The 26,504-nt window shown below is 36.8% G+C and overlaps 2 protein-coding genes across 2 annotated transcripts in view; both read right to left on the bottom strand.

The window, feature by feature from the left end:
- LOC134661061 (juvenile hormone epoxide hydrolase-like) overlaps positions 1–26,504 on the bottom strand; it is a 100,136-nt gene that overhangs the window by 32,004 nt on the left and 41,628 nt on the right. The gene's annotated exons all lie outside the window — the stretch shown is intronic.
- Positions 2,077–16,656, bottom strand: LOC134661462 (uncharacterized). Its single transcript, XM_063517572.1, has 17 exons — positions 16,496–16,656; positions 14,388–14,544; positions 13,623–13,710; positions 12,296–12,477; positions 11,949–12,114; positions 11,726–11,756; positions 11,019–11,134; positions 10,666–10,834; positions 10,188–10,308; positions 9,859–9,931; positions 8,941–9,069; positions 6,386–6,500; positions 5,876–5,994; positions 5,102–5,331; positions 3,514–3,609; positions 3,006–3,093; positions 2,077–2,223 (listed from the first exon to the last, which is right to left on the bottom strand). Exons 1-17 carry the CDS (start codon positions 16,599–16,601, stop codon positions 2,077–2,079), a joined length of 2,133 nt encoding a protein of 710 aa, XP_063373642.1. The 5' UTR covers positions 16,602–16,656.

Genomic DNA, 26,504 nt, shown 5'->3' with positions numbered 1-26,504 from the left:
AAGATTAAAGTAAACATACGCATGTTACATATATAGCATTCAAAACTATAATATACATGTTATAACTCGTACTGGATTAATATATTATACAAATATTTAGGCAAGAGTAAGAAAATAATTACAAAATTAGCTAAACTTAAGATTAATAATTTTAACATTTTTGATAATAACAATGAATAATCAACAATGCTATACAGTATATCTAATACCTAAACACATATAACATATTTCAATATATCGTTTCTAAAATTGACTAATATATTTAATAGCACCATTTAATTTGCTCAATAAAAAACATATAAAAAGATTGACCTAACCCTACCTAATTAAATTCGTGTCCTTGTGATCTATGACCTTTTTAGGGATCCGTAGCCAAATGGCAAAAAACGGAACCCTTATAGATTCGTCATGTCTGTCTGTCTGTCCGTCTGTCCGTCTGTCCGTCTGTCCGTCTGTCTGTCCGTCCGTATGTCACAGCCACTTTTCTCCGAAACTATAAGAACTATACTGTTGAAACTTGGTAAGTAGATGTATTCTGTGAACCGCATTAAGATTTTCACACAAAAATAGAAAAAAAACAATAATTTTTTGGGGTTCCCCATACTTCGAACTGAAACTCAAAAATTTTTTTTTATCAAACCCATACGTGTGTGGTATCTATGGATAGGTCTTCAAAAATGATATTGAGGTTTCTAATATCATTTTTTTCTAAACTGAATAGTTTGCGCGAGAGACACTTCCAAAGTGGTAAAATGTGTGTCCCCCCCCCCCCCGTAACTTCTAAAATAAGAGAATGATAAAACTAAAAAAAATATATGATGTACATTACCATGTAAACTTCCACCGAAAATTGGTTTGAATAAGATCTAGTAAGTAGTTTTTTTTTTATACGTCATAAATCGCCTAAATACGGAACCCTTCATGGGCGAGTCCGACTCGCACTTGGCCGCTTTTTTTTATTAAACTAATAAAAAACAATTAAGTATATAATAAGAAAAACATCAATTATCAATTTCAGATATAAGAGTAACAAAAATATGGACTTTGACACACATTCCTTATCGCCACAGACAACCTTCAAATTATGATGAATAAACAATTATCAATTTATCACATTTTCGTTTGAACTATACGTTTATTTTTTACATCCCTGCGTTTACTTAATTCCGTCCCATAATAAAGCCCTAAAAATTAAGTTATAAGTGAAATATAATAAGCGTAAACCTTATTACAAAAGGCATAAGGTCCACCGATGGATAGTTAAGAGTGTTGCCGTTCGTACCTATCTTCTATACAAAAGTCAACAACGAAACCTAGGATTATTTACATTGAAATACGTCACATACTCTATGACATGACATGATCAAACAAGGAAATAGCTATATAAAATGTGTTTTCTCTGTCTTCTCACAAAGGAACGCTTTGACAGTTTCAATTCCTGAAAGGTGGCCAGTGGTTAATACCAAACTAGAAACAGCACTTTAAAAAAAACATTGGGGGTCACTGACCTGTCCCAGTAAATTGAGGTAGTGTGCGTGAACTGCGTTGTGTGTGTAATGGGGTAATGTATGTATGTATGTATGTATGTATACATACTTTATTGCACATGGAAATAAAAAGACGAGAAACATAGTTACAGAGTAAATTAAATATAACAAAGGCGAACTTATCCCTGTATGGGATCTCTTCCAGTTAACATTTGAGGAAACGAATGAAACAAAACAGAAGTAACGATGAATGACAAACAAAAACAATAGTGTAAAATCACTAAAATTAATGAAATGCAAGTTTTGAATACACATTGCTACAAATAATATATATAAACATAAATAGAAATACTTAAATAAATAAAAAATAAAGTGTACATATATAAATATAACCTAAATAAAATAAATAAATACTCAATATATAATTATCATCAATAAATAGATATGAGCTCGAACCAGAAAAGTAAAGAAAACTAAAGAAGTATTAATCGAGGAAAACCGAATTACCTACGTATCGGAAAGCCACAATTTGACAGCATCTGAAAATTTACCCTCCTCTACCCCCTCTTAAGGCCAATGCTGACGATAGTCATTGAAAGGCGAATATCATGATAAGCAGAGGCACGGCGACTACGCAGGTCAGGTATACGGAGGTCCGGGGTTCGCATTCGGACACGATCACAAATTGCTCGTTCCAGAGGGAGTCGTTGTTGCGTAGGGGAACTTCTAGAACCACCTAGAAGTAGAAGTTAACGCATGTAATTTTTTTTTTGAATTTTTTTTCCCGAGTAACGGAAAGTTTTTTGATTTTTTAGCAGTATATGTAGAGCACGCTTCGTGATTGTTATGCTATTTAGGCCCACTTGCACCATTCCTCTAACCCGGGGTTTACCGGTTAAACCTGGAGTTACCATGGTTACCAGTACAATTTGACACTGGGCTAACGGTTTAACCACATAACCCCGGGTTAGTGGAATTAGGGTTCTAGCTAAATTAGACATTCCAATTAAGTTACAAATCTTGAACCTACCTTCTGGCTAGAGAAGATGTCAAGCAGCAGGTCGCACCGCTGCGTGCTGTTCCGGCACTCCCGCAGCGCCATCTGTGCCACCTCGTACCTGACTCATAACAATAACTATAATAATTATCTACCTTCTGGCTAGAGAAGATGTCAAGCAGCACGTCGCACCGCTGCGTGCTGTTCCGGCACTCCCGCAGCGCCATCTGTGCCACCTCGTACCTGAGTCATCACAATAACTATGATAATTATCTACCTTCTGGCTAGAGAAGATGTCAAGCAGCACGTCGCACCGCTGCGTGCTGTTCCGGCACTCCCGCAGCGCCATCTGTGCCACCTCGTACCTGAGTCATCACAATAACTATGATAATTATCTACCTTCTGGCTAGAGAAGATGTCAAGCAGCACGTCGCACCGCTGCGTGCTGTTCCGGCACTCCCGCAGCGCCATCTGTGCCACCTCGTACCTGACTCATAACAATAACTATAATAATTATCTACCTTCTGGCTAGAGAAGATGTCGAGCAGCAGGTCGCACCGCTGCGTGCTGTTCCGGCACTCCCGCAGCGCGGTCTGCGCCACCTCGTACCTGACTCATAACAATAACTATAATAATTATCTATTGCCACACACATGCAAGAATAATATTCTGACATGTTGGATACAAAAACAGGAAAATTACAATGAACATAATCTTCGTAAGTCTAGATTTATAAACGAACAACAGTTTGACAAAAGGGTTTGTTGCTGCTGTAACACTAGCTGTCGTAGCGCTGGTTTCTGGTTCACCCCCCATACACAGATTTAGGTTCTAATTTGTCTTGTAGAGGTAGAGTAGAGGAAGTTTTATAGCTATATGGAACAGACATTAAAAACTTCGTAAGCTAAAATATACATGTACATGTGGTAAAAAATGTGGACGTTATTGGAAAAACTCGCAAACCGGGTCAATATTAAAAGAAATAGATAAGGTAAAAACCACCATTTTTGTTTATCTGTGTTGACCCACCTGGTTTTCTGCAGGTCGAACTTGGCGCGGATGAAGTTCTTCTGGCGTTCGTTCTCAGAGTTGAACACGAAGAAGTAGTAGCCGTTAGCAGGAACCCTGAAGAATTAAAACAAAAGTTGTTTCTGGTTCATGTTTTATTAGGTACTTAGGTACTTACAACATTTTCACTAAGAAAATCTACTGTTTGAGGCGCATGAACAAAATTATTAGAGACAAACCAAAGAACGTCTGCAGCGCAATAATTTGACATCGAATTAAAAAACTACATAAGGCAATGTTTTTTAAGCAGTCAGTAAACGTCATGCACTATGGTATCTGTTTGTCAAAATCGTTTAAATATTCATTGTGTTTTGTGATGAACGGAATAAACATGGTGAAACCTTACAAAACCGGCGTGCGGGAGTTACTTTTCCGCATGACGAATAATTTTACACTTGTAAAAAGTCAGCACGAGGCGATTCAAGCTGAAAAACGACAATGTTTACAAAATTTGGAGTTGATGACAATGATGACGGGTAAGTGGAATGAAACATCTTAATACTTCACCATATGTACCTACTTAGATAATATAATATTGGTTTAGACTAAGGTTTCACAGCAAATTGAACACACCTAATAGGTATAGGCATACTTATGAACTTCCTCTAACATTTCGAGAAACTCATTGGTACTAGCCGGGTTTTGAGCTCGAACCCACAACCTCCATGCTTATGCTCACGGCATGGGTACCTACTAGTTAAAGCTAAAATTAATTTTTAATATATGTTTATTGTTTTAATGGTTTATTTCGTTTTTCCGAAAACTTCAGTTCGCAAATTGCGGGCAATTTCTCTGTCAATCTAATTACGCCTTAATGGGAGTAAAAGAGAAAGATGCTCGCATATTGAGAACTTCGGTGTTCGCGGTAGGCCCTCTGTGCCTATTTACCGCCGTCGCGGATATTACAAAAGCTTATTAATTTTGATGAAGCCAAATGTCACATTCTCCCAATATTATTTATCAATATTAGTATATGTCTACATATTAATAGTGACATCTATTGTTGGAATGAAATTTATTTTACCATAAAAATTAAGCTGTGCATACAGCTTAATTTTTTCATAGACGGTAAATATGGTAGAAATTTCACAAGTATCAAGACTATTTAATCCATTTTCTGTGGTGTTGTCGCATACTGATTTTTAAAAACTACTTTTAATCTAGCGCTGCAGACTTTCTTTGGTTTGTCTCTAAGAGAAGATTTCCGACACAGAAGTGCTAAATAGAGTGGCCCAGAATATACAGTTTTTTACCAATTTAAAAAGAAGGAATATCGATGGTATGAAAGCGTAAAAAAGTTGCACAAGACCGACTAGCTAAACCGACAAGCTTTTAACCTTTAACCTGTCGAATCACACGATATAACGTCACCATAAGCGTTCTGGCTCATATATGAGCCGTGGGAGCTGACAGATTAAGCGAGCAAAAGAGTGTCAGACATTACGCAAAATTGAATCCTATTACTTAAATATCATTAAGTTCAAAATCATTGTGGGAAATATATTCCCTCTGCTTTATAAGGAATGACAAAACTAATAAGAATGTTCACCTGTATGTAAGCGCGTTAGCTTTAGCAGCAGTCGCGCTCTGCGCCTCATCAGCATTCTTCATGCAGGATCTATGAGGAGTCATGGGCAGGTTGAGGATCAGGCCGTCGCACTGCAGCAGCCGTTCCTCGGAGCTGGAGAACGAGGACCAGTACTCCGAGTTGCTCATGTCGAAGGGAGTCGTCTCGTTGATGACCTCGTGGTGCTCGGCGTAGCCGTCTGGTTGTACGTCCTGGAAATTATTATAAGCGACTTTAATAAATATGTATGTATGTATGTATGTTATTTATAATTTTTATTTTATTTATTTTTAATTATTTTCGCCCTATTATAATTTTATTGACTTTCCTCTAGTCTAAGTATTGTACTCAGTGCTATATTTGTTTCCGTTCTTCATCAATTCTCATTTATATACTCAAAGGAAAGAAATCCCTTAAAGGGATAAGTTAAGTTCGCCTTTGTACTGCCTATCCTGTGCCATACATTTGTGTTTTGTGTTTTGTTCATTAAGAGTTTTACATACATACATAAAATTTCAAAGTTAATACTGTAAGACATCCATTTGTTAACTGGTGATGGACTAGAGTTTGCCGTTCAAATACAGGCTTGTAGGAAATATCTGAATCATTTCATATTTCGTGGCTTTTTGATCCAGATTGCAAACCCTACTCTCCTGCTCCACTAATCGATACACTGGGGCACGGGCGTTGGCGCCGGTTGCTTTTCACCAACAATCATACGCGCAGATGAGTGTAATACTAATAACGTTATCATACCTCCTCAGCAGCATTGTTTCGTGCTTCATCATCCTCGTTGAATTCCTTCTGTATCTCGATCTGCCCCAACATGAGATCTCGCTTCGCTCGAGCTTCTTCTCTCGCGTCATGCCTCTTTTCTGAAACATTAAAAACAATATGTATTCGAATGGATAAACCTCAAACACAATAATATACCAATGCTATTTTAAAAGACTAGGACACAACGGCTGACTTCCGTTAAGTAGTTCCGTTTGTGTAGGTAAACAGATTTCCATTAGTACCTACAGATTAAGTAGTGCATAATAGTTATCCATCGTATTTTCACGAAAACGTTAGTATTTGTCATGCTACTTCAGTCAACCTCAGTTCTTTTTTTACCGAGACTGACCGAAATAGCAAGACACGTTCGTACATTTCCGTTAAAATACGATGGAAAATAATTATGCACTTCATCTGTATATGATACGGGAGTCAACCTTTAGTCCGGTGTTTCCTTCTGTTTTTATTGATGTATACAAATGTACTTACGCCGTCGCTGAGGACGCGTTTTCTCTTCATCAATTGCTTCAACCAGCACCTTTCTGAGCCGGTCCAGGTCTTCTTCGCTGCCTTTCACAGCCCCCATTATATTAGCCACGTGACCCTGGAAAATAATTAAATTTATTAAATAGTTAACAGTTTAGATTTTTTTTAGCAGTCTATAACTGATTTTTTCTACTCCAGCACTTAAATGTGTCAATTAAATGACTGACAGTGATATCTAAAGCAATGTCATTTGAATGCTTTGTCTATAGGCTCATAAGATGACTGCTAGCAGTCATCTTATGAGTATAATACAACTGCTTTATTTTTTTTAAAGATACAAGTTCCGATCATCTTGATTGAAAGAGGTATGTTTTCATTTACAATAATATAATATTTACAGTATAATAATATTACAGGTACTGCAAATAGAATATTGCATTTGGAATATCAAATATCCATCTATGCCAATAAAGATCGGTATTATTAGTATGTTATGTTGTACAAGGACACTAATAATATTCTGAATCATACTGTACACAAGTAGTTGGTTCAAAATTACCTTGACGCGCCCATATTCTCTTAGCAACTATACTGCTGCTGACTGTATGTCCAGGTATCTGTTCATATTACGTCATATTTGGCACACTAATCTTTTATAATAACCAGGGAAGTGACATGATAACCCCACTATTAATCCCCTAAAAGGGATGAGGGTCCAACGAATACTTAAACGAAGTCACGGATTGGGGTTTGCTTGGAATAATGATTCCTGAGATTAGGAAAGTATCTTATAAGTAATTTATAATGAAATCGGGTTGCGATGATGAAATCGGCTAACAAATATTTCAAGAAACTTTGTAAACATATATTATCAAATCAAGATCATGTCCGTTAAGATAAGTTTTTATCTAATCATATTATTAAAATCTTCCGGTGTGAGTGCCAACAAGTCCTGCATGCTTCCGGCAAATCGCCTTCTAGGACATTTTCCTATTATGTGAGGGATTGTTTGGGTTGGCTCCCCACAGTCACAGGCTGGTGTCGGCGAGATCCCCCATCTGTGAAGGTTCTGGTTACAGCGTCCTACTCCCGTTCGGATGCGGTTTATAGTGACCCAGATCTTGCGGTGGTCTTTGAATCCAGTCTGTAGTTTGGTGGGGTCTGTGCTGGGGTCACCGTCCTGCGCTTGCCACTGCTTTCAGCAAGGGATTGGCTACTCAATTTAGATATTAAATATAAAGTAATAGTAGTTTATGCAACAGTGATATAATAAGGGTTCTTAAAATTCAAGGGTCGAAGTTACAAAACGAGACGTAGTCGAGTTTTGTAAAAAAAGACCCGAGAATTTTAAGAACCAATTATGAGCTGTTGCATACATTACTTTTTCTATGACAGCTGCAGCAAAAAAAAAGCGGCCAAGTGCGAGTCGGACTCGCCCATGAAGGGTTCCGTATTTAGGCGATTTAAGACGTATAAAAAAAAACTACTTACTAGATCTCGTTCAAACCAATTTTCGGTGGAAGTTTACATGGTAATGTACATCTTATATTTTTTTTAGTTTTATCATTCTCTTATTTTAGAAGTTACAGGGGGGGGGACACACATTTTACCACTTTGGAAGTGTCTCTCGCGCAAACTATTCAGTTTAGAAAAAAATGATATTAGAAACCTCAATATCATTTTTGAAGACCTATCCATAGATACCCCACACGTATGGGTTTGATGAAAAAAAAATTTTTGAGTTTCAGTTCGAAGTATGGGGAACCCCAAAAATTTATTGTTTTTTTTCTATTTTTGTGTGAAAATCTTAATGCGGTTCACAGAATACATCTACTTACCAAGTTTCAACAGTATAGTTCTTATAGTTTCGGAGAAAAGTGGCTGTGACATACGGACGGACAGACAGACGGACAGACGGACAGACGGACAGACAGACAGACAGACATGACGAATCTATAAGGGTTCCGTTTTTTGCCATTTGGCTACGGAACCCTAAAAAGAGTTATTATTAAAAAAAAAGAGTTATTATTTAAAAAAAATTGAGTTATTATTTAAAAAAAAAAAGAGTTATTATTGTAAATGAAAACATACCTCTTTCAATCAAGATGATCGGAACTTGTATCTTTAAAAAAAATAAAGCAGTTGTATTATACTCATAAGATGACTGCTAGCAGTCATCTTATGAGCCTATAGACAAATCATTCAAATGACATTGCTTTAGATATCACTGTCAGTCATTTAATTGACACATTTAAGTGCTGGAGTAGAAAAACTACTATTGAATGTCACAGGCTTTATAAATTCCTCCCGCGGACGCTTTGGCTACAGATTCATCACACATGTGGTTTCTTAGAAGAAGTCGCCTACTTTCAAGCAGGCTTAACTGTGTGATGTTTACCAGAAAATACATTTTTATTCAATTCAGTTTGCCTGCCCTTTTTCTCTCTTGACACCCATGAGCCTCTCTAAGGTGCAAAGTTATCTTCAAGCTATATCTTCTGGCGATCATATATGTATGTATAGTATGTAACTATACAACTTACTTTATTCGAACATACCTGTTGAGGATAATCCACGCCCATGGTTTTGTGGAGCCGTTTGAGAACCCTGGTGCCTCGAGGACCCAGGCCCTTCAGCTGGTGCAGTATGTTCTCGAATACTTCCCGAGAACTAGGCTCTTGAGCATCCTGAAATTTAGAAACATATTTTTTGAGATTTAAGATAATATTGTGATCAATCTGAGTTTTGTATTTGATGTAAATTCAAAAGTCACTTCCTTTTGAAAAAGGAATAGTGAAAAGTATATGCTTTTCCTTGTCGATCTTAGCAGAAATAAAGCAGAAAGATCTAATAACCGCGTATGATTCGATAACGGAGAAGGCTTACAGAGATCCATTAAGTAAGTAATGCCTCGACAATACATCCTTGTTCCATTAACAATACTGTTACTAACCTCATTCAGACATACTTAGCTGATAAGGTACCAAATAGACAATAATCTCAAAGATAAGGTTCAAGTAATCTTCCAGTACATTGAGTACATTCTCCTGCGTTACGTTTGTTTTTAGAGTAGTATTTTATTTCAGTTGCAGTTGCACAAGATTTTAAAATGTCTTAAATCACGCCTCCTACATCGTGCAAATAATGTTCGCATGATTTTGGAAAGAAATTATTATCTAACAGCTTTACCAAATATTACTTATGTTATATTTACATATTTATTTGCCTAGTCGGAGAAGTCAGAAATCTACTTTCCTTGTTGTACCTTATACTTATTAATCAGTTTTTTGTTTTTCATACAGTGAGATATCATTTTAAACCATCACACATAAATATATTACCGGCCTTTCAAAGTCAACTTTCATTGTTGTTTATTCATATGAAACAATTACATTTTCTAGATAACGAATAATGCAAATACAGGTCGTTAAATTTTCAAAGCTAATTAAACATTTATATAATACCTGTTTACTTACAGCGGTCGGTTCCACGTCAATGTTACCACGTTTCATATATTTTCCACTTTCCACTTCAATAATATTATCTACTCTTACATTTAATTAATGTAATACCTAGGTGTTTATCTTATATAGACTTATTGCAAAGCTTGTAGAGTCTGTGCGGAAAAAGAAGTGTCGTGGGATATATGGGGCCTAATACATTTCACGACTCTTTTCTTTCCGTACAGACTCTAAATCATTGAAACGAGTGCAATAATACATATTTACTTACGGCTGTGTGTTCCACGTCAATGTTTACACCATCTTTGTTTTTCACTTCAATTGTATCATCTACTCTTACATACGGTTTATCTGTCGTGACCACATTCTTTGTTTCTGAGGTAGTTTCATCAACTTTAGATGTTGTGGTTTCTCTGTTCGTATTTGCAGAATTTGAGCTCTGGTCGCTGGTATTTGCATTGAGATCTGTAATACACGTCACAAATTATTAATTTTCTGTCTCATAATGCAGTATACATATGTTAATTGATTAAAGTCAGAAAATATTTTTATTTCTCTTGGTCCGCTTTTATGTTCCAATACTTAGGCAGTTAGGTGCCTAGTTTTCTTGAAATATTTTTTCAAGCGTAATGTGCTTAAAAGGGTGTTGGCCACGTATTAATAGATCAGTAAAGGACCATAACCTTTCTAATTAATTGAGTTAGACAAATATGGTTAGTATAATTACCTATAATTATCTTTCACGTGAAAGATATTGGTACTCGTTTTAGCATACTGTAAGGAGGAGCAACTGCACAAATTTATAGTTATTGGTATAGGTACCTTTGAACGACAAGAACTGTCTTTCCTCCTTGTCGATGTTGGTGTCTCGGTGCCGTTGCTTGGCAGTCTTCAGCGACATCAAATGATCCGGAGGCTGATAGTGCTTGAACGACTCTGTTTTTGCTGCTTGTCGTTGCGCGTGTAGGCTTTCCAGGATTTCACGGAGCTCCTGAAAAATAAATAGAATATTGTATTATTTTTGAGAGTTTGTACTTCTAGGGTAAACGACGTGCGAGCCCTTTCTTGCATTTCATGAATAAATATCGTGGTCACCGATAAAAACAGAGATAAAAACTTCTACCAATGAAATATGAAATTGTTGACAAAATACTTTTTAAAGATGAAGCAGTTACCTTGGGATCGTGGTCCGTGACGTCGGCAGCGGGGACAGACTCGGATGACGTCACATTGTTAGTGTGTCGATCGCGGTCCAGAAAGCTGATGCCTGCTTTGTGGCGCTTCATTATTCCTGGTCAGTTGAGGGAAATTCTCATTTATTAAAAGTTGTATGTAGGTAGAGTTAGACCAAGACAAGTCTGCAACGAATTTGATAGCACACGCAGTGCAAGTGTTACCTATTTTGAACATAATAAAAAAAAAAGTCATTTACTGTCGCAAAACACAGTAACAAAATAAAACAAACAAGGAAAAAGAAAAAAGACACAATAAGCACATAAGTCCAATAGGGTTGCTGACTGTATAAATATATATATGTTTAATTATAACTATGTAGAAGGAGGATTTAATTTGAACGTGACGTCGTGTGTGCGTTTCATATACACTAGTAACATCAAACTTTTATGAAATTATGACGTATAAATAACAATCGCACTGTGTGTGCTATCAAAATCTTTGCAGGCTTATCTTGGTCTAACTCTAAAATTTAGTTAGGTAAGTACATACATTTTTGTTCTGAGCAGGAGCTGCTCATGAAATCAGGAAATCACAATTTTTTCAATGAAAGTTTGGTCTCAATTGACTCAAAATCTAAGGTTCTTTGTTTATTTGAATGAACTTTAAGCAAATTTTTGGCACCTATAATGATTATAATAATATTTACCAGGATTATTAGTTTCCCCATTATTCATCTCCTGTAATTGATGTGCCAAATTTCTGTTAGAAAGTTGTCCCAACTTGTTGGCTTTCAGCAGCTCTGAAATCTTCTCAAGCAAGTTTGTTTCGGTCAGCTTCAGGTCTTTCACAGGCAAGTTTGTGTTTGATAGCTGTAGGTCTTTTTTAATCATCTCAGGCAAATTTGTTCCGGAGAGCTGGAGGTCTTTAACATCAAGCAACTTCAGAATCTTCTCAGCTAGGATGGTGTCTGATAGTTGGCCTAGCTTGTTTGCTTCTAGAAGTTCGTCTACTTCTTCTGAGGAGTCGTCACCGATGTACGCGCAGTCCTTTAGGTGTTTGTAGCCTTTGATCATGATGAGAGACGCTCCGGGGTGGCTGAGGAAGAATTTAACAGTTAAAACTGTTTCTGAAGAATGTGCGTGGAAAAATACAAATTAAACACTCTGTTATTTTGTCATTTATGAAAGTTTTAGGAAGTTTTCCAGAAATTACTAAGCAGATGTCCTGTCTGAGACTTAATTATTAAATATAATGATAAAATCAGAAGTATTTTTACTTGACACAAGCAGACACGGTGACCGTAGACCCTTTGAGCAGATAGAACCCCCAGTACTCCTTCATGTCGTCTTCCAGCTCCAGCTCTCTGGTCATGGAGACTGGCACCAACTCTTCAGAAATCTCTGGAGGCCCCGGCATCACGAAGGCGTTGAAGGTCGTGTTGGACTTTACTACTTGCCGCTGTAACAAACAAATGTCAATCTAATCGCGGTACAGATGTAGTGGATAATTGTTTTCCATCGTATTTTCTCGGAAACGGCCTTAAGTACTTTTTGTACGGAGTCTGACTGAAAGGGCAAGACACGATACGTTCGTACGTTTCCGTGAAAATACGATGGAAAATAAATTATGCACTAGTTACATCAGTCTGTAAAAGCGATGCAACCAAAAATTTATGTTGTTTGTCAAAAAAAAAGAAAAACCGAATACAAAAATGATAAATAAAATACCACTCCTCCTCTCCCCATAGTCCTCATCCCTCCTCCTTTTTATATGTGCTAACAACTGATAATATGTATATTGTATATGCTTCAAGTAAAAAAAAACCAAACAGGTTGTGAGTCCTTTTTAATTTAAAGATTATCAGTCGAGATGGTTCTTATATTTATATTATATTAGTAATGTAGGTAATATAATATTAGGTAACTAGGTACACGTTTTTTATCGTATAGAATAAATAGAACAGTATGTAATGCCAGACTTACTGGCGATAACGACAGATAGCAGACTCTTGTGTTCCTATATATTGTTAGGGTAAATTGCATAGATATTGTGTAACCATTGACGTATAATATCTAAGGACGGACTAATGGGGCACTAAAAATCGTACTAGTTCAGCGGTGCTACCCACGAATTCCAGCCAATCGTGCAGTCTAACGCGATTAGTTGTGACCAATAGCGCGCGTAATGCGAACTCGTCAACCAATCGCGCGCGTGATGCGAACTCATCGACCAATCGCGTTGTAGCGATTTCACACCGCTGTATTGGCCCCTGTCATGCCTCATTATTATTGCCCGTAAAGCCAGTCCCTAAATATCTATGTCAATGTGTGTAACCGTTTATCTTTGTCATATTTAGATTATGTACCTCTGTTATGCTTTTGTTGCTGTTTTCTTTCTTAATTTATTGTTCTTGTTAGGTAAAATAATGAATTTTTGATCAATATCCAATTAAGAAATCTTGGGTACTTTCAACACCCGTCATATCGCTCGTATTTTAAGAATGGTTAAAAATGTTACATAACCTAATAATGTTAAAATGGAACTTCATTTGCCAAAACCAAACAAAAAACATTTCTAACAAAAATTGTCAAGTTCGCTGTTACCTGGCACCAGGTGGGCGAGATCTTGCTGTCGATCAGCCTCATGTCCGTCATGCTCATCGGGTACATCTGTGCCTGGAACACCCGGTACCTGAAACATAAGGGTATTAGTATGTACGTCCAGCTTGTCTGTATTGTCTGTCAAATCTTCTTCCTACTTCATAACACTTGCCATACATCGACTTTTTTGTATTCGATTTCTGTGGTCTCGTCGTCGGTACAGATGTTCGTATTTTCTCGGAAATATTCGTATTTGTCATGCTACTTCAGTCAACCTTACAGTACTTTTTGTACTGAGACTGAGACTGATTGAAATAGCATAACATACCTAATCATATATGGTAAAGGATTATTCACTATACATCTGTACCGAGTTTTTGTGACAGGTTTTGAGCGTTACTTAGATACACTTTCATACTTTTATTGTTTAAACCTTGTTCCTTTAAAAAAACTTGTACCTTTCCTCGTTCACCAATTGCCTATGAAATAAAACGTTTTGTATAATAATATTACGAGATTATGATAAGGAACTTAAGGATACATAATCATTTTATCTAAATCATCTTATCTACTTGATCTACCCGTCGATGTCGCCTGTATGGCTGCGGATAGATCAGTCAACAGTGTTTGCACTGACGTATAAGTGTATGGCAGTTCTAAATGCTAGTCCAAAGATTGTTGCTGGGCTGGGCTGCGTATGTGTGAGGGAATAAAGACTGCGGGACTTGCGGGAGCGAATTCCACTTACTTATAAACTTATACACGTACCTCATGTAAAGCGGTATAAAGATGAACAGACTGGGCAACAGAATCAGGAATGCTAGCAGTCTGCAGATGCGGAGTGGGCCTCTGAAGAGACCTCGGCTGGCGAGGTTGCTGCAGTACCGAGTGGGTTGGTATTGGTAGTGGCGAGGGGGGACGCCAGCTGTAATAAAGAAGGAGGTTTACTGAAAGTGGTAGAACTTAAGTGGCCAGCGAGTCACGTCAAAAGTTTTTTTTTGTATTAAATAAAAATATAGCAAAAGTTTTGCTTCTCAAAATAAGCGACCATTTCATTTCTTAGGTGTATCATAGTAATTACATAGGTGAATATCTATTGCCAGGTACGGTAAGGCGGCAATCTTTAGTTATATGGATCGTTGGTCATAATGTAGAAAGTGGCTGCATATTACTTTGACGACGACCGGTCTGGCCTAGTGGGCAGTGACCCTGCCTGTGAAGCTGCGGTCCTGGGTTCGAATCCCAGTAAGGGCATTTATTTGTGCGATGAGCACAGATATTTGTTCCTGAGTCATGGTTGTTTTCTATGTATTTAAGTATTTGTATATTATATATATCGTTGTCTAAGTACCCATAACACAAGCCTAGAGCTTACCGTGGGGCTTAGTCAATTTGTGTAAAATATCCTCTAATATTTATTTATTTATTTATTATTAATCTCTTTATTTATTTTTGGTCTTAAGTTAGGTTATTTTATAATATTATTATTTATTATTTATTATTATATTGCCTAGGAAAGTTTCCAAAGTTGCTGGATACATGAAATATGGGAAACTTCTCAATGTTATCTAAGACGAATGAACAATTCTATTTGTACATTGGAAACTACCTTTATTTCCCAATTTCTAGAAATTTTGGACAACTTTTACAACTTTTTGGAAACTCTCTGCTACATTTACGCCACATACACACCAAATATAATACCTACACCAAATTTAATATTATGAAACAGCTCTTCTATGTATCTCTAATATCTCTATAAATGAAACTAAATATAATCAGCATTCAAACACAATTAACTCTATAAACATGCATTCAAAACACACAAGACATGAATACGTAAAACCAGTCGTAACACGTGTCTCTATCATGTCCTTAAGTATTTCAAGTAGCACCCATCAATATTAATATGTTAAATACATCGTCACCCAGTTGCATAAATAGGGCAGCAATGCTGCATAGTTGGGTTGGTTGGTTGTTCCTTTGGTTGGGTTACAAATTTTAACTCACATTTTAAGACACGCTCTTGAAAATGTTATCATCACCTTATGTACATTAATTCAACTATGTTCTCGCAATAAAAAAATATTGATTGATTGATTGAAGAATCATGAGAGTGGTATTCTAATTTTATGTCTGTTAAGATTATGACATTGAGATGATACGATTGGTGCTCTGCAAGCTTGCGAGATGTGGATGCACAGTGTCGTCAAGATCATATCATAACATTAACAAAGTTTTAACAAATAGTTAAATCAGAATAATAGTCTGTGTAAGTATTAACAAGTAAAATATATAAATAATATTTTTCTCTTTATTAGAAATATTTAAGATAATGCCAGTTTTTTGGTAGAAACGTTTGGCAATATCCGGCTAGTTCACAAAAATTAAGTATCATCCGATCAGATAGATAGATAGAATACTCTTTATTCGCACACCTCAGTAAAAAGATACAAAAGAAAAGAACAATTGATTAAATGTAGAGGCAGATAACAGACGGTCTTATCAGTTGTAAGTTGTAACACTAACACTACCGACAAGTAATAGAGTAAGATAAACTGAAATATGAAAGAATTATTTACCAAGGCCTCTAATAGCGCCTGAGACTAGAATCGAACCAGCATCTCCAGCTTTCACGGCCATAATCCCTAAAATTATACAGATTCAGTTGTAATTTAAATAGAAGTGTTTAATGATTTGTGGCTTTCCATACAGAAGGGTCCTTTGCTTCACGTGCAATAAAAACCTAGCGATCAGAAATTCCAACAGAAATTGTGATAGAAACGTCCTTATTGCACATTAAGCATTATGACCCTTTTCTGATGGAAAGCCACATATTATTGTTCCATAGATGTCGTAGAATAATGGAATCTTACCTTCCAAGGGCTCCAACTCTGGCAGGTCCATTATCACGTCACTGTCACTCACGACCACTGAACTGGCACTGTCTTTCTCGCTTGCCACTAAAGTTTGCCGATGCATTTTGTTTTCACTAAATACACTAATTATGGGTAAATTATGCTCAAATCACATATTTGTTTTTGAAATCACTTTTCACATATTTCTAACTTTTGGTTTATTTCTATGGGAAAGACAAATAAATTATTAGGTACTTAATTTTACTCTGGAGGCCGATTTAGATTTACAATTTTTTAAGCTTTTGATCTTGTTATGATTTATTACACGATCTTGACAATCTCACCATGATTGGCGCGAGATAAATGAAATGTAAATCGTGCGTGAGATGCACCGCGAATCCCATCAAGATCGTATAATAATAAAGTCAAAACTTTTACAAATTCTTAAATCAGAATCGGCCTTTCTGGTTGATTCGTGTTTTCATTTCGATTACTTTCGGTCAGTTACTCAGTTACCTAATAAGTATACAAAATATTATTGGTTTCCTAAAACCGGCATATAAGTATCTATTTAAATTACAGCACTAGACGTAGTACGTACAGATGTAGTGCATAATTGTTTTCCTTCGTATTTTCTCGGAAACATTCGTATTTGTCATGCTACTTTCATCAACCTCAGTACTTTTTGTACCGAGCCTGACTGAAATAGCAAGGTACGGTACGCTCGTACGTTTCTGTAAAAATACGAAGGAAAAATAATTATGCAGTACATCTGTATTATCTGGGGGCACGGCAGTGCCCCCGCCAAGTCGAGCAAAGCAAACAGGCACGGCCGTACCATCCTTTTCTCGAAGCGATTCAGGCCATTTTCGACGTCCTGTAATTTTGTGCTGACTGAAGCTAGAAACCTGAATTTTCAGTAATATATAGGGCTTAACATGCTTAAGATATTTTCTCAAAAACATTCAATTTGAACTTTTTGTTTAAGAATTATTTTATGTCAAAGTTCCTTATTTTCGACACTGACACACTCACTCATTCACTCACCTACGATCATCACAATTCTAAGGTAGTTCTAGCATACCCACAAGCTTCAAATTTTAAACATAAATAGTTTTCAGCTTATCAAGCCATAGAAAATCTAAAAATATTGCAATATCAGTCACGTTTTAAAGATCTAAGAACTGCATAAGTAAGTTTGTAATCCCATATAAATATATGCTATTACAAAGTTACTGTTGCAGTTCCTACAAATATTAGGTAAAGTAAAGGTACACTACGATGTACGATGTGAGTATGAATGAAGATGTGTTTAGTTATGATATGTGTATACATGGTATGGGTATGAGTACCCGAAAAGAAGGACTGCCTACAAAAAGACATGAGATCCCATCAAAAACATTACATGTAAAAAGGTGCAAGTCTCGCAACGCTTCTACTACAAAAAAGTATTGAGATGTAAGTAATGTGAAACCAAGTCGGTTATCAGTGCCAGGGGGTGTTAAAACCGGATCAATAAGATATCTTTAATTTGTAATACATATAATGACTTGGCAATCGCACATAATGCTTTACTCGTACCGTACTCGTAAATATGTATTGTGTAATGCTCAAACTGCAATTAGCACTAGCGTTATGTTCAATTAGAATTATTTTATTTTTAATAGGTAACGATGATCCTTATGTCATTATGCAGCCGTGCGATGGCCAAGTCATTATAATGTATTACAAATTAAAGATATCTTATTGGTCCGGTTTTAACACCCCCTGGCACTGATAACCGACTTGGTTTCACATTACTTACATCTCAAAACTTTTTTGTAGTAGACGCGTTGCGAGACTTGCACCTTTTTACATGTAATGTTTTTGATGGGATTTACGTTTTACAGTGTTTATTTCATTTTGAAGATAGAAAGATAATGCGTCACATTAGTTAATGGCCTATTTATCGTATCATTACCGTTTCCGTACTATCCGATTTGTCTAAGGTCAACCGGTAGAGGATTTTTTGTACCGATTTTTTTTGTTAAAGTTTTTGGAACAAAAACATTTCCTTCTAGCAAATAGCTTTTTGGACTGAATAGGAGTGAATAGTACATTACGATACAAGTGCGAATTACCTTTTCTCTGGTATCTGCGTATTATGAAAGAGCAAGGTTAGGTTAGCATGGAATGGAACCGACCGTAATAGTTTTTTTTGACCCTTGGCTCCAAAACAGCAGCTGAAGATGCAACCGGGATTAACGCTGAGATCCGAGAGAGAGAGTTTGTTAAGATGCTTATCTAATATTTTTTTGATCTAAAGTGCAGTAACGCAGCAGTAACGAGGTTTTCCCGAGGGTCTACAGTATGAGGTTCTTCAAAAAAGGAGTGTACAGGTTTTTATAAGGTCGGCAACGCGTATCTAACACCTCTGGAGTTGCAGGCGTCCATAGGCTACGGTGACTGCTTACCATCAGGCGGCCCGTATGCTTGTTTGCCACCGATGTAGTATAAAAAAATAAGCAGTTGCGCTGGTGCAGTCTGTATCTCCTGAATCTGAACGGTACCTTTAGGCGGTATCAAAGTGCATCCAAACAGTTTGACATGTTTGATACAAGTGAGGGGTCCACGGAAAGAACATGTCTAGTCACATTTTTCGGAAAATGAGATTTTTATCTCAAAATGAAGAGCTCTTAATGAACTATTAGTTATATCTTTTGCTACCACTGTATAAATGTAACACAACTTTATTTTTAGTTAAATAATACCTGGTCACGGAATTAGTACCATATACGTTTTGACATTGTTCCAAATTTTAAAACCGCGATTACTCAAAATGTCACTAGTGTGACTTGTTCTTTCCGTGGACCCTTCAAGTGTGATATGTGGTGAATATGCTTACTTTACTCATTGATATAGTATAAAGAACTGGATACCCAATCAGCCGCCAAAAATGGCCCCACAAAAGTGATGTCAAAACAGATCATGCATTACTTTTTCGTTTAGTCTTGTTTGAAACGCTCAAATGTGAAGTTGTCAACAATTACGAAATGTGCCGTTAAAATATGTAAAAATAACAATGATAAAACAAGGAAAAAGGATGGAATGTATTTCTTTCGGTTAGTTCTTTGGATAGCATTACATAATTTATGTAATCTGGTGGTAATTTTATGGTTTTGAATAAATTAATTTGTTAGTACCAAAGAAGGGATGTTAAGGAACAAAAATCTAATGAGTCGATGTGAGGTCAATATTTTTTTATATTTTTATATGGAATACATAAGAAATAATATCATGTTTAAATTCAAGATTTCCAAGAAAACCTATGCGACGTGCAAAGTGGACTGCTATTTAATTATAGCAAGAGATAGGGGTGATGCAGTTTTAAACAAAGCAAAACGGCACTTGTGTGTTCGGCCCATTTCCCTGTTTCCGACATATACACCACCAATAAGGGCTTATATCGACTAACTGTAAATGCTAAACCTGTCGGAACACAGTGACAACCACAGGATTTTTTTTATAAAGTATAGGTAGACTTTATAAAAAAAATCCAATCAGTATCTAAATGTCCCCGTGCACCCGCGCTATGAGTAAATGTAGATCTTAAATACATAGTTATTTAATAAGTAGAATTTAATTCAAGGAAATTAGTATTTAAAGCGTATATTTACGAATTAAAAATTTGATTTGTTTAAATTTGAACCACGAATTAATTTTATTTGAGCTCCCGATTAAATTAAATTTGTTTTATTTATTACTTCAATTGGTTTTCCTGTACAGTAATACATATTAAAGTGTACCAAAGTGACTCCATTCGTTCATTATTCTCGTTTGACGTTGTTTGACGTAAATACGTTACGTTTAGTGCCATCGGACTAAATTTTTTAACAGTGTTGGTACTTATGTTTGCAAATTTGACACTTAATTCTTACGACATTAAGCTCTTTTCTGTACGAAACATTTATCTTGACTCAAAATTTACGTAAGCGTTTTTATCATCAATGCAAATGGTGCGAAACGTCATTGGGATCCACATTTCTTGACGTTTTTGTTCTGCTTTGTGTGTCTATTTCTTTTATATTAAGTCAGTGACTTTACTCTTTGATATGTGGCCGATGATATGTCAACTGGAGTGGCTTCTTAATGTTAAAACGTCGTATTGACACGATAAGTAAAAGAGGTCTGGTGTCTGGGTGCGTGATAATGATATGTGTGGTCTAGGGCATGAATACCGGAATGTTGGGACCGATTTTTAGTTTACGACATTTCAATAAGTAGGGCCCGGCCACATGTCAGCGGTGCGGCGCCGCCGCCGCCGCGCGGCGCGGCACCGCAGAAATCTGCGGCGACGCCCGCCGCAACGCAAAATTTTGCGGTGCCGCGCTGCGGCGCCGCAAAGCGGTGCGCGGCGCCGCGCGCGGTGCCGCAAAGCGGTGCGTTTCGCCGCGCGCGGTGCCGCAAAGCGGTGAGTTTCGCCGCGCGCGGTGCCGCCAAGCGGCGTGCGGCGCCGCGTGCGATGCCACGCTGCATAGTAAAGAATAAAATTCGACTACCAGTTGTTTAATCAGACATGGATTCCTTCACACGTGTTCTGCTCTTGCTGTTGTTATAGCGATAGCGGTTCGCCAAAAAACGCTGCAAATGGTGTTAAAGGTATGAAAATCGGTACGATTGATCTTTAGGACATTTGAAACAATTTGACCCGAAGCACCAACAAATAAAAAAAACGAGAGCAGTTATGACGTCATCTTTTTTTTGTATGAAATTTTTGAAAAATTTGTTTAGAAACCTATCGTGTTTAGTATTAAACGAAAGGGCTTTCTGAGCAGATTCCAAAAATATATCACATCATTACATTTGAGTCATTTTTTTTAAATTATAATAAAAATATTTTTCAAAACATACCAAGTTTGGGTTTCTCCAGATACAATACCGTTCAATATTTTTTTGTAAAATATACCTCAAATTATACCTAATATCCTCATATCTCACCCTAAGAAAGCAATTTTGAAAATAATTACATGAAATATGTTTTTTTTTTTAATTTTCAATTTTACAAAGTGTGATCTATGAATCTATGAAAAAACAATAAATTTTGGGGGTTCCCCATACTTAGAACTGAAACTCAAAATTTTTTTTTTCATCAAACCTATACGTGTGGGGTATCTATGGATAGGTCTTCAAAAATGATATTGAGGTTTCTAATATCATTTTTTTCTAAACTAAATAGTTTGCGCGAGAGACACTTCCAAAGTGGTAAAATGTGTGTCCCCCCCCCTTTAACTTCTAAAATAAGAGAATGATAAAACTAAAAAAAATATATGATGTACATTACCATGTAAACTTCCACCGAAAATTGGTTTGAACGAGATCTAGTAAGTAGTTTTTTTTTAATACGTCATAAATCGCCTAAATACGGAACCCTTCATGGGCGAGTCCGACTCGCACTTGGCCGCTTTTTTTTATTTAATGGTGCTTCGGGTCAAATTGTTTCAAATGTCCTAAAGATCAATCGTACCGATTTTCATACCTTTAACATCATTTGCAGCATTTTACTGAATTTCTCGGTGTACTGCCAGCGCTATTAAGAAGGCGCAGAAAAAAAAACAATTGAAAAAGAAAATTTTGGGTGAACCCATATCTTCGTATAATGAATGAAGATGCAAATCATTACAAAAGAAAATACCGGCAGAAATCTGCGGCGCCGCACGCCGCTCGGCGGCACCGCGCGCGGCGAAACTCACCGCTTTGCGGCACCGCGCGCGGCGCCGCGCACCGCTTTGCGGCGCCGCAGCGCGGCACCGCAAAATTTTGCGTTGCGGCGGGCGTCGCCGCAGAGCGGTTTGCGGCGCCGCAGATTTCTGCGGTGCCGCGCCGCGCGGCGGCGGCGGCGCCGCACCGCTGACATGTGGCCGGGCCCGTACCGGAATGAAGATCGAGGATCAATATGAAAATATCAGAATTCCGGTATTGGATTGGATTTTCAAGACCGAAGTGATCCTATAAGTGTTCCGTGAACAAAGTTTTGTACGGAACACTAAAAATGAAGTTACGACGAAAATTGCGATATTTGCGAATATTTAGTTTCAGTAAAGTAATAGACCTATCCTAATATTATATCATATTAACTCCGTACTGCGTTATTTACCTTCTTTTGTCAGTTGTCTGATCAAATACATATATAATTATGTTAGTAATAACCAGGTAAAAACCTATTAGTGTCGCACGAGGCGCAAAATATTAAAAACAAAACGGACCATTTGGTTATCATTAACTGATTTTACCTTTAAAAAATTACATTTTCAATAGCGTTGTTAATTCTGTAAATCCGGTATTGAGGGCGAATATCGGAATGCAATACCGGTATTTAGAATCGTGATATTGGGTGCCCTACTCTATTGTGTGTCTATGCCAAATTTACACGCTTGGCTGCAACAAAATGTGGTAGCGCCACCAAAGTAAACATAGACGGGACTCTACTCTATACTTAGTTGTGATTATCTGAAGCGTGTTTGAAATATATTATCGCTATGACAGTGAGAACTCGGCCTTAGATAATAGGTTGTTGAACCCTAATTGAGTGCAAAGTGTTAACTGTATCATTGGTTGGTAAATAATAGGGCAATTAAAAGTAATTGCGCTCGACGTGGCAAAAATGTTAATTATCGTAGTCTCGGTTCCCAATTTTTATACTATTTGGCAGCGGCCTAGAAACCAGCTCATAGCCGTTAGACGGGTGTAAAAACTAGTGCCCACGCCAATTCCTGGGATTAGTTTCCAAGCGGACCCCAGGCTCCCATGAGCCGTGGCAAAATGCTGGGACAACGCGAGGAAGATGAGCCGCTAGACGGGCGCTGATGTCGTGCAAACAACCAATATGAGCCGACAGTTCGACACACACGACGCGACGCGATGTCGTGCGTACAAAATTGCGACGATTCGTGTTGTGTAATGTAGTATGTAGTGTTACTTATATTTTAGAGACATTACGTGAGCTGATTAAATCTACATGAAGAAGTAGTAAAGGGGTCCCGCTGTTTCCCATAAAGTTTTAAGTCATAATGTATTGTTTGTCATATTATCATTAGTCATAAAACTGAAACCGTTAACATTTCAGGATTTTCGTTAGGTTATCCTATAGATAGGTTAGGTTAAGTTAGGTTTGTTTTATGGCAATCCTGAAAAGTGACGCGTTTCTGAACAAAATGAATTATGACTAACGAAAATGCGGGCAAACAATACATTATGGCTTAAAACTATTTGGGAAACAATAGAGACCCGTAGTAAAGTAGTAAAGTAGATGCAAATATATGTGGACACTGGACACTATGTAGGTGGACAGTCTGTTGAGTGTCGAGACGGTTTTGATACGATAACCTTTGAACTCAAATAAACATCAATAGCACCCAGAATATTATTATCGGAGTGTCCTTATGTACCTTTATCCCTAATTAAATTGACTGTGAAAGTGACTGTCTGTCTCTTACCTCTTCAAGCATACCTAAACCGCTAAACCGATTTAGGTAGATGAAATTACTGAAATTAGGGATGGAGATAATTTGAGGCCTGAGGAACGACATAGTATAGTTTTTATCAATCATAATCATCCAACGCAAACCAAATCGCGGACAGAAGCTAGTATACCGACTATACCTGTAATAACAATATTCTTTGGCCTTTGGTGGCCCTTATATCTTTGTAATAAGGTGTACGAATAGACAAATAACAGTGTGGACGATAAAACCATGCTTTATCTAGCTGGAAGCATAGATAAATATAAGGAAAGAAAGAGTGGTAACTCCATAGGTACTTCAGTTTTCTTACCAAAATGCGAGTTATTTCGTAGTCGACATCTAACGTCAAGGTAGTGGAACTATCAGTACCACTACTTGACACCAGATGGCATAAGTTTCGCTACTGACGAAAAATGTATGTAATCATGCCTTCTCTGGTAGAACATAAGGCACTACGCTCTTGAAAATGTTATCACCTTATGTACATAATTTAACTAGGTATGTCCTCGCAATAAAAAATATTGATTGATTTATTGATTGAGCATTAGAGTTTTTGTTTGCCGCTACATGTATTGCCAACTAGCAGAACTGATAATGTCCGCTACTTGATGTTAGATGTCGACTATGAAATTACTCGAGTTTTGGTAAGAAAACTGATTTGTGGAGTTACCACTCTATCTCCACGTAACAAACAGCTAAAGGGATCATTAATTAAAATCAAAATTATCTACTGTATGTTCAAAATGTTGACCTATTTACCAACTTAGGTGTTTTACGATATTTTATTATAAAAACATGGATTAGAAATGGGCTTACTACTAGTCAAATCAGTTTCTTTTTTCAAACTGTCAAAACGATTTAGTTACCATGGAATTTATATGAAACTCTAGCATGTGACGTCACAATCAAATTAGCTACTCTTTATAGTTTTATACGAGTTTTAAAATAGAAATTGTGTTTAAAAATAATTGCTGTCTACGTATCTCTATTAATCTTCTGGTGCTTTATTTCATGCGTGGTGTAAAATAATGTACCTATTTGAAATACAGTCAAATACCCTATTAAATATTGAAAACCTTTGATTTAATATCAAACTAGCTTCTGTTCCGTCCGCGACTTCGTTTGTATGGCATGATGATGATTATATGTCCTTCCACGAGCCTCGTAGTATCTCCATACCTCATATAATTTAATAATTGGCTTATGCTTAACACATTCGTTTGTTATTCAAATATTTGGCCATTTAGACTACCTACCTATACTAATGAACGTAACTATGGTGTTTGTTTTGGAGTGACACGAATAAACGTTATTTTTAATTTATTTTTAATGAGATCACTCAATATTACTTCGTATTCTAATAGGAATAGTAGATAGTTTCTTCTATTGTTTATATTAAAGCGTTTATTTTAAATATTTACGTATTAGTGAATATTTAAATATTACGTAATTACTACGCATATAATTTGCATACAATCTCATTAAAACCATGTTTCTCGCAAAAATAAACTCGTATCCGAAACACGCGGCAATCGAATGTAAATGACCACAATTAAAAACAAATGCCATTCAAATCCCAGCCTTGCTCACACGAAATAGCGACTAAAATCCATTTTTATCGATTCTTTACGGGAATCACTATACTATACACTACACATTATCAAGTTGTAACACGATAATACACCTTATTCGGTTATAATAGAGTTCATATTAGTTAAACTTGGATAAGAATTGACCGGCCCTGTCGGCGGTTTGGAGGCAACTACTCGCTATCGTATCGACGGTGATAATTTTATCTTAACTAACATTAGGACTTTTACGAGTAATGTAAATAGACATTACAAATATTGTTCGCGTTCTCGTTTCCCGTTTAAAGTTAGGTATACTTAGTTACATACAATAAATATCCCTTATAATCACGCAAATATGAAATTTACCGCAGATTTAATATTAGGTATTACACGAAGAGAGGCCTATGCTCAGCAAGTGGCGACTGGCTATAAAATGATGATTAAGTATAGGTAGGCCCTATCTTATCCCCGAGACTTGAATATGAATATTCATTGCGTAGTAAAATATTAAAAACAGCTTAAGAACGGAAAAGTTTAATAAGATTAATGCCACAAAAATGTAACAAAATTCCAAACAATCTAAAACGTTTAAAACATAAGAAAGAGCTAATATGATTAGCAGTTTAACAAATCCCTTTTGAAATCATCGCGCATTTATTCGATAGTTTGCCTGTCTATATGTTGCAGGCGCTTTTAAACGGATTTGCTTGTACGTTTCATGGCTCCTCTACACGATGGGCCAACGCCGGCCACTCCAAGGGACGCAGCCATGCGGTAGAATGAGATAGCAATATCACTTGCTCCCTCTAACGCATAAATGCGTCCCTTGGAGTGGCCGGCGTTCGCCCATCGTGTAGAGGAGCCATCAATATTATCACTGTTTACATTTTTGCTTGTAAAGTCAGCATCAAAAGTAGCGGATTAGGGTGTGCGCTAGCTTTTCTATCTCTTTTTATC

The sequence above is a fragment of the Cydia amplana genome, chromosome 2, assembly GCF_948474715.1.
Source record: "Cydia amplana chromosome 2, ilCydAmpl1.1, whole genome shotgun sequence".
NCBI classification, from domain to species: Eukaryota; Metazoa; Arthropoda; class Insecta; order Lepidoptera; family Tortricidae; genus Cydia; species Cydia amplana.
This window is presented reverse-complemented; position numbering and strand designations above follow the sequence as displayed.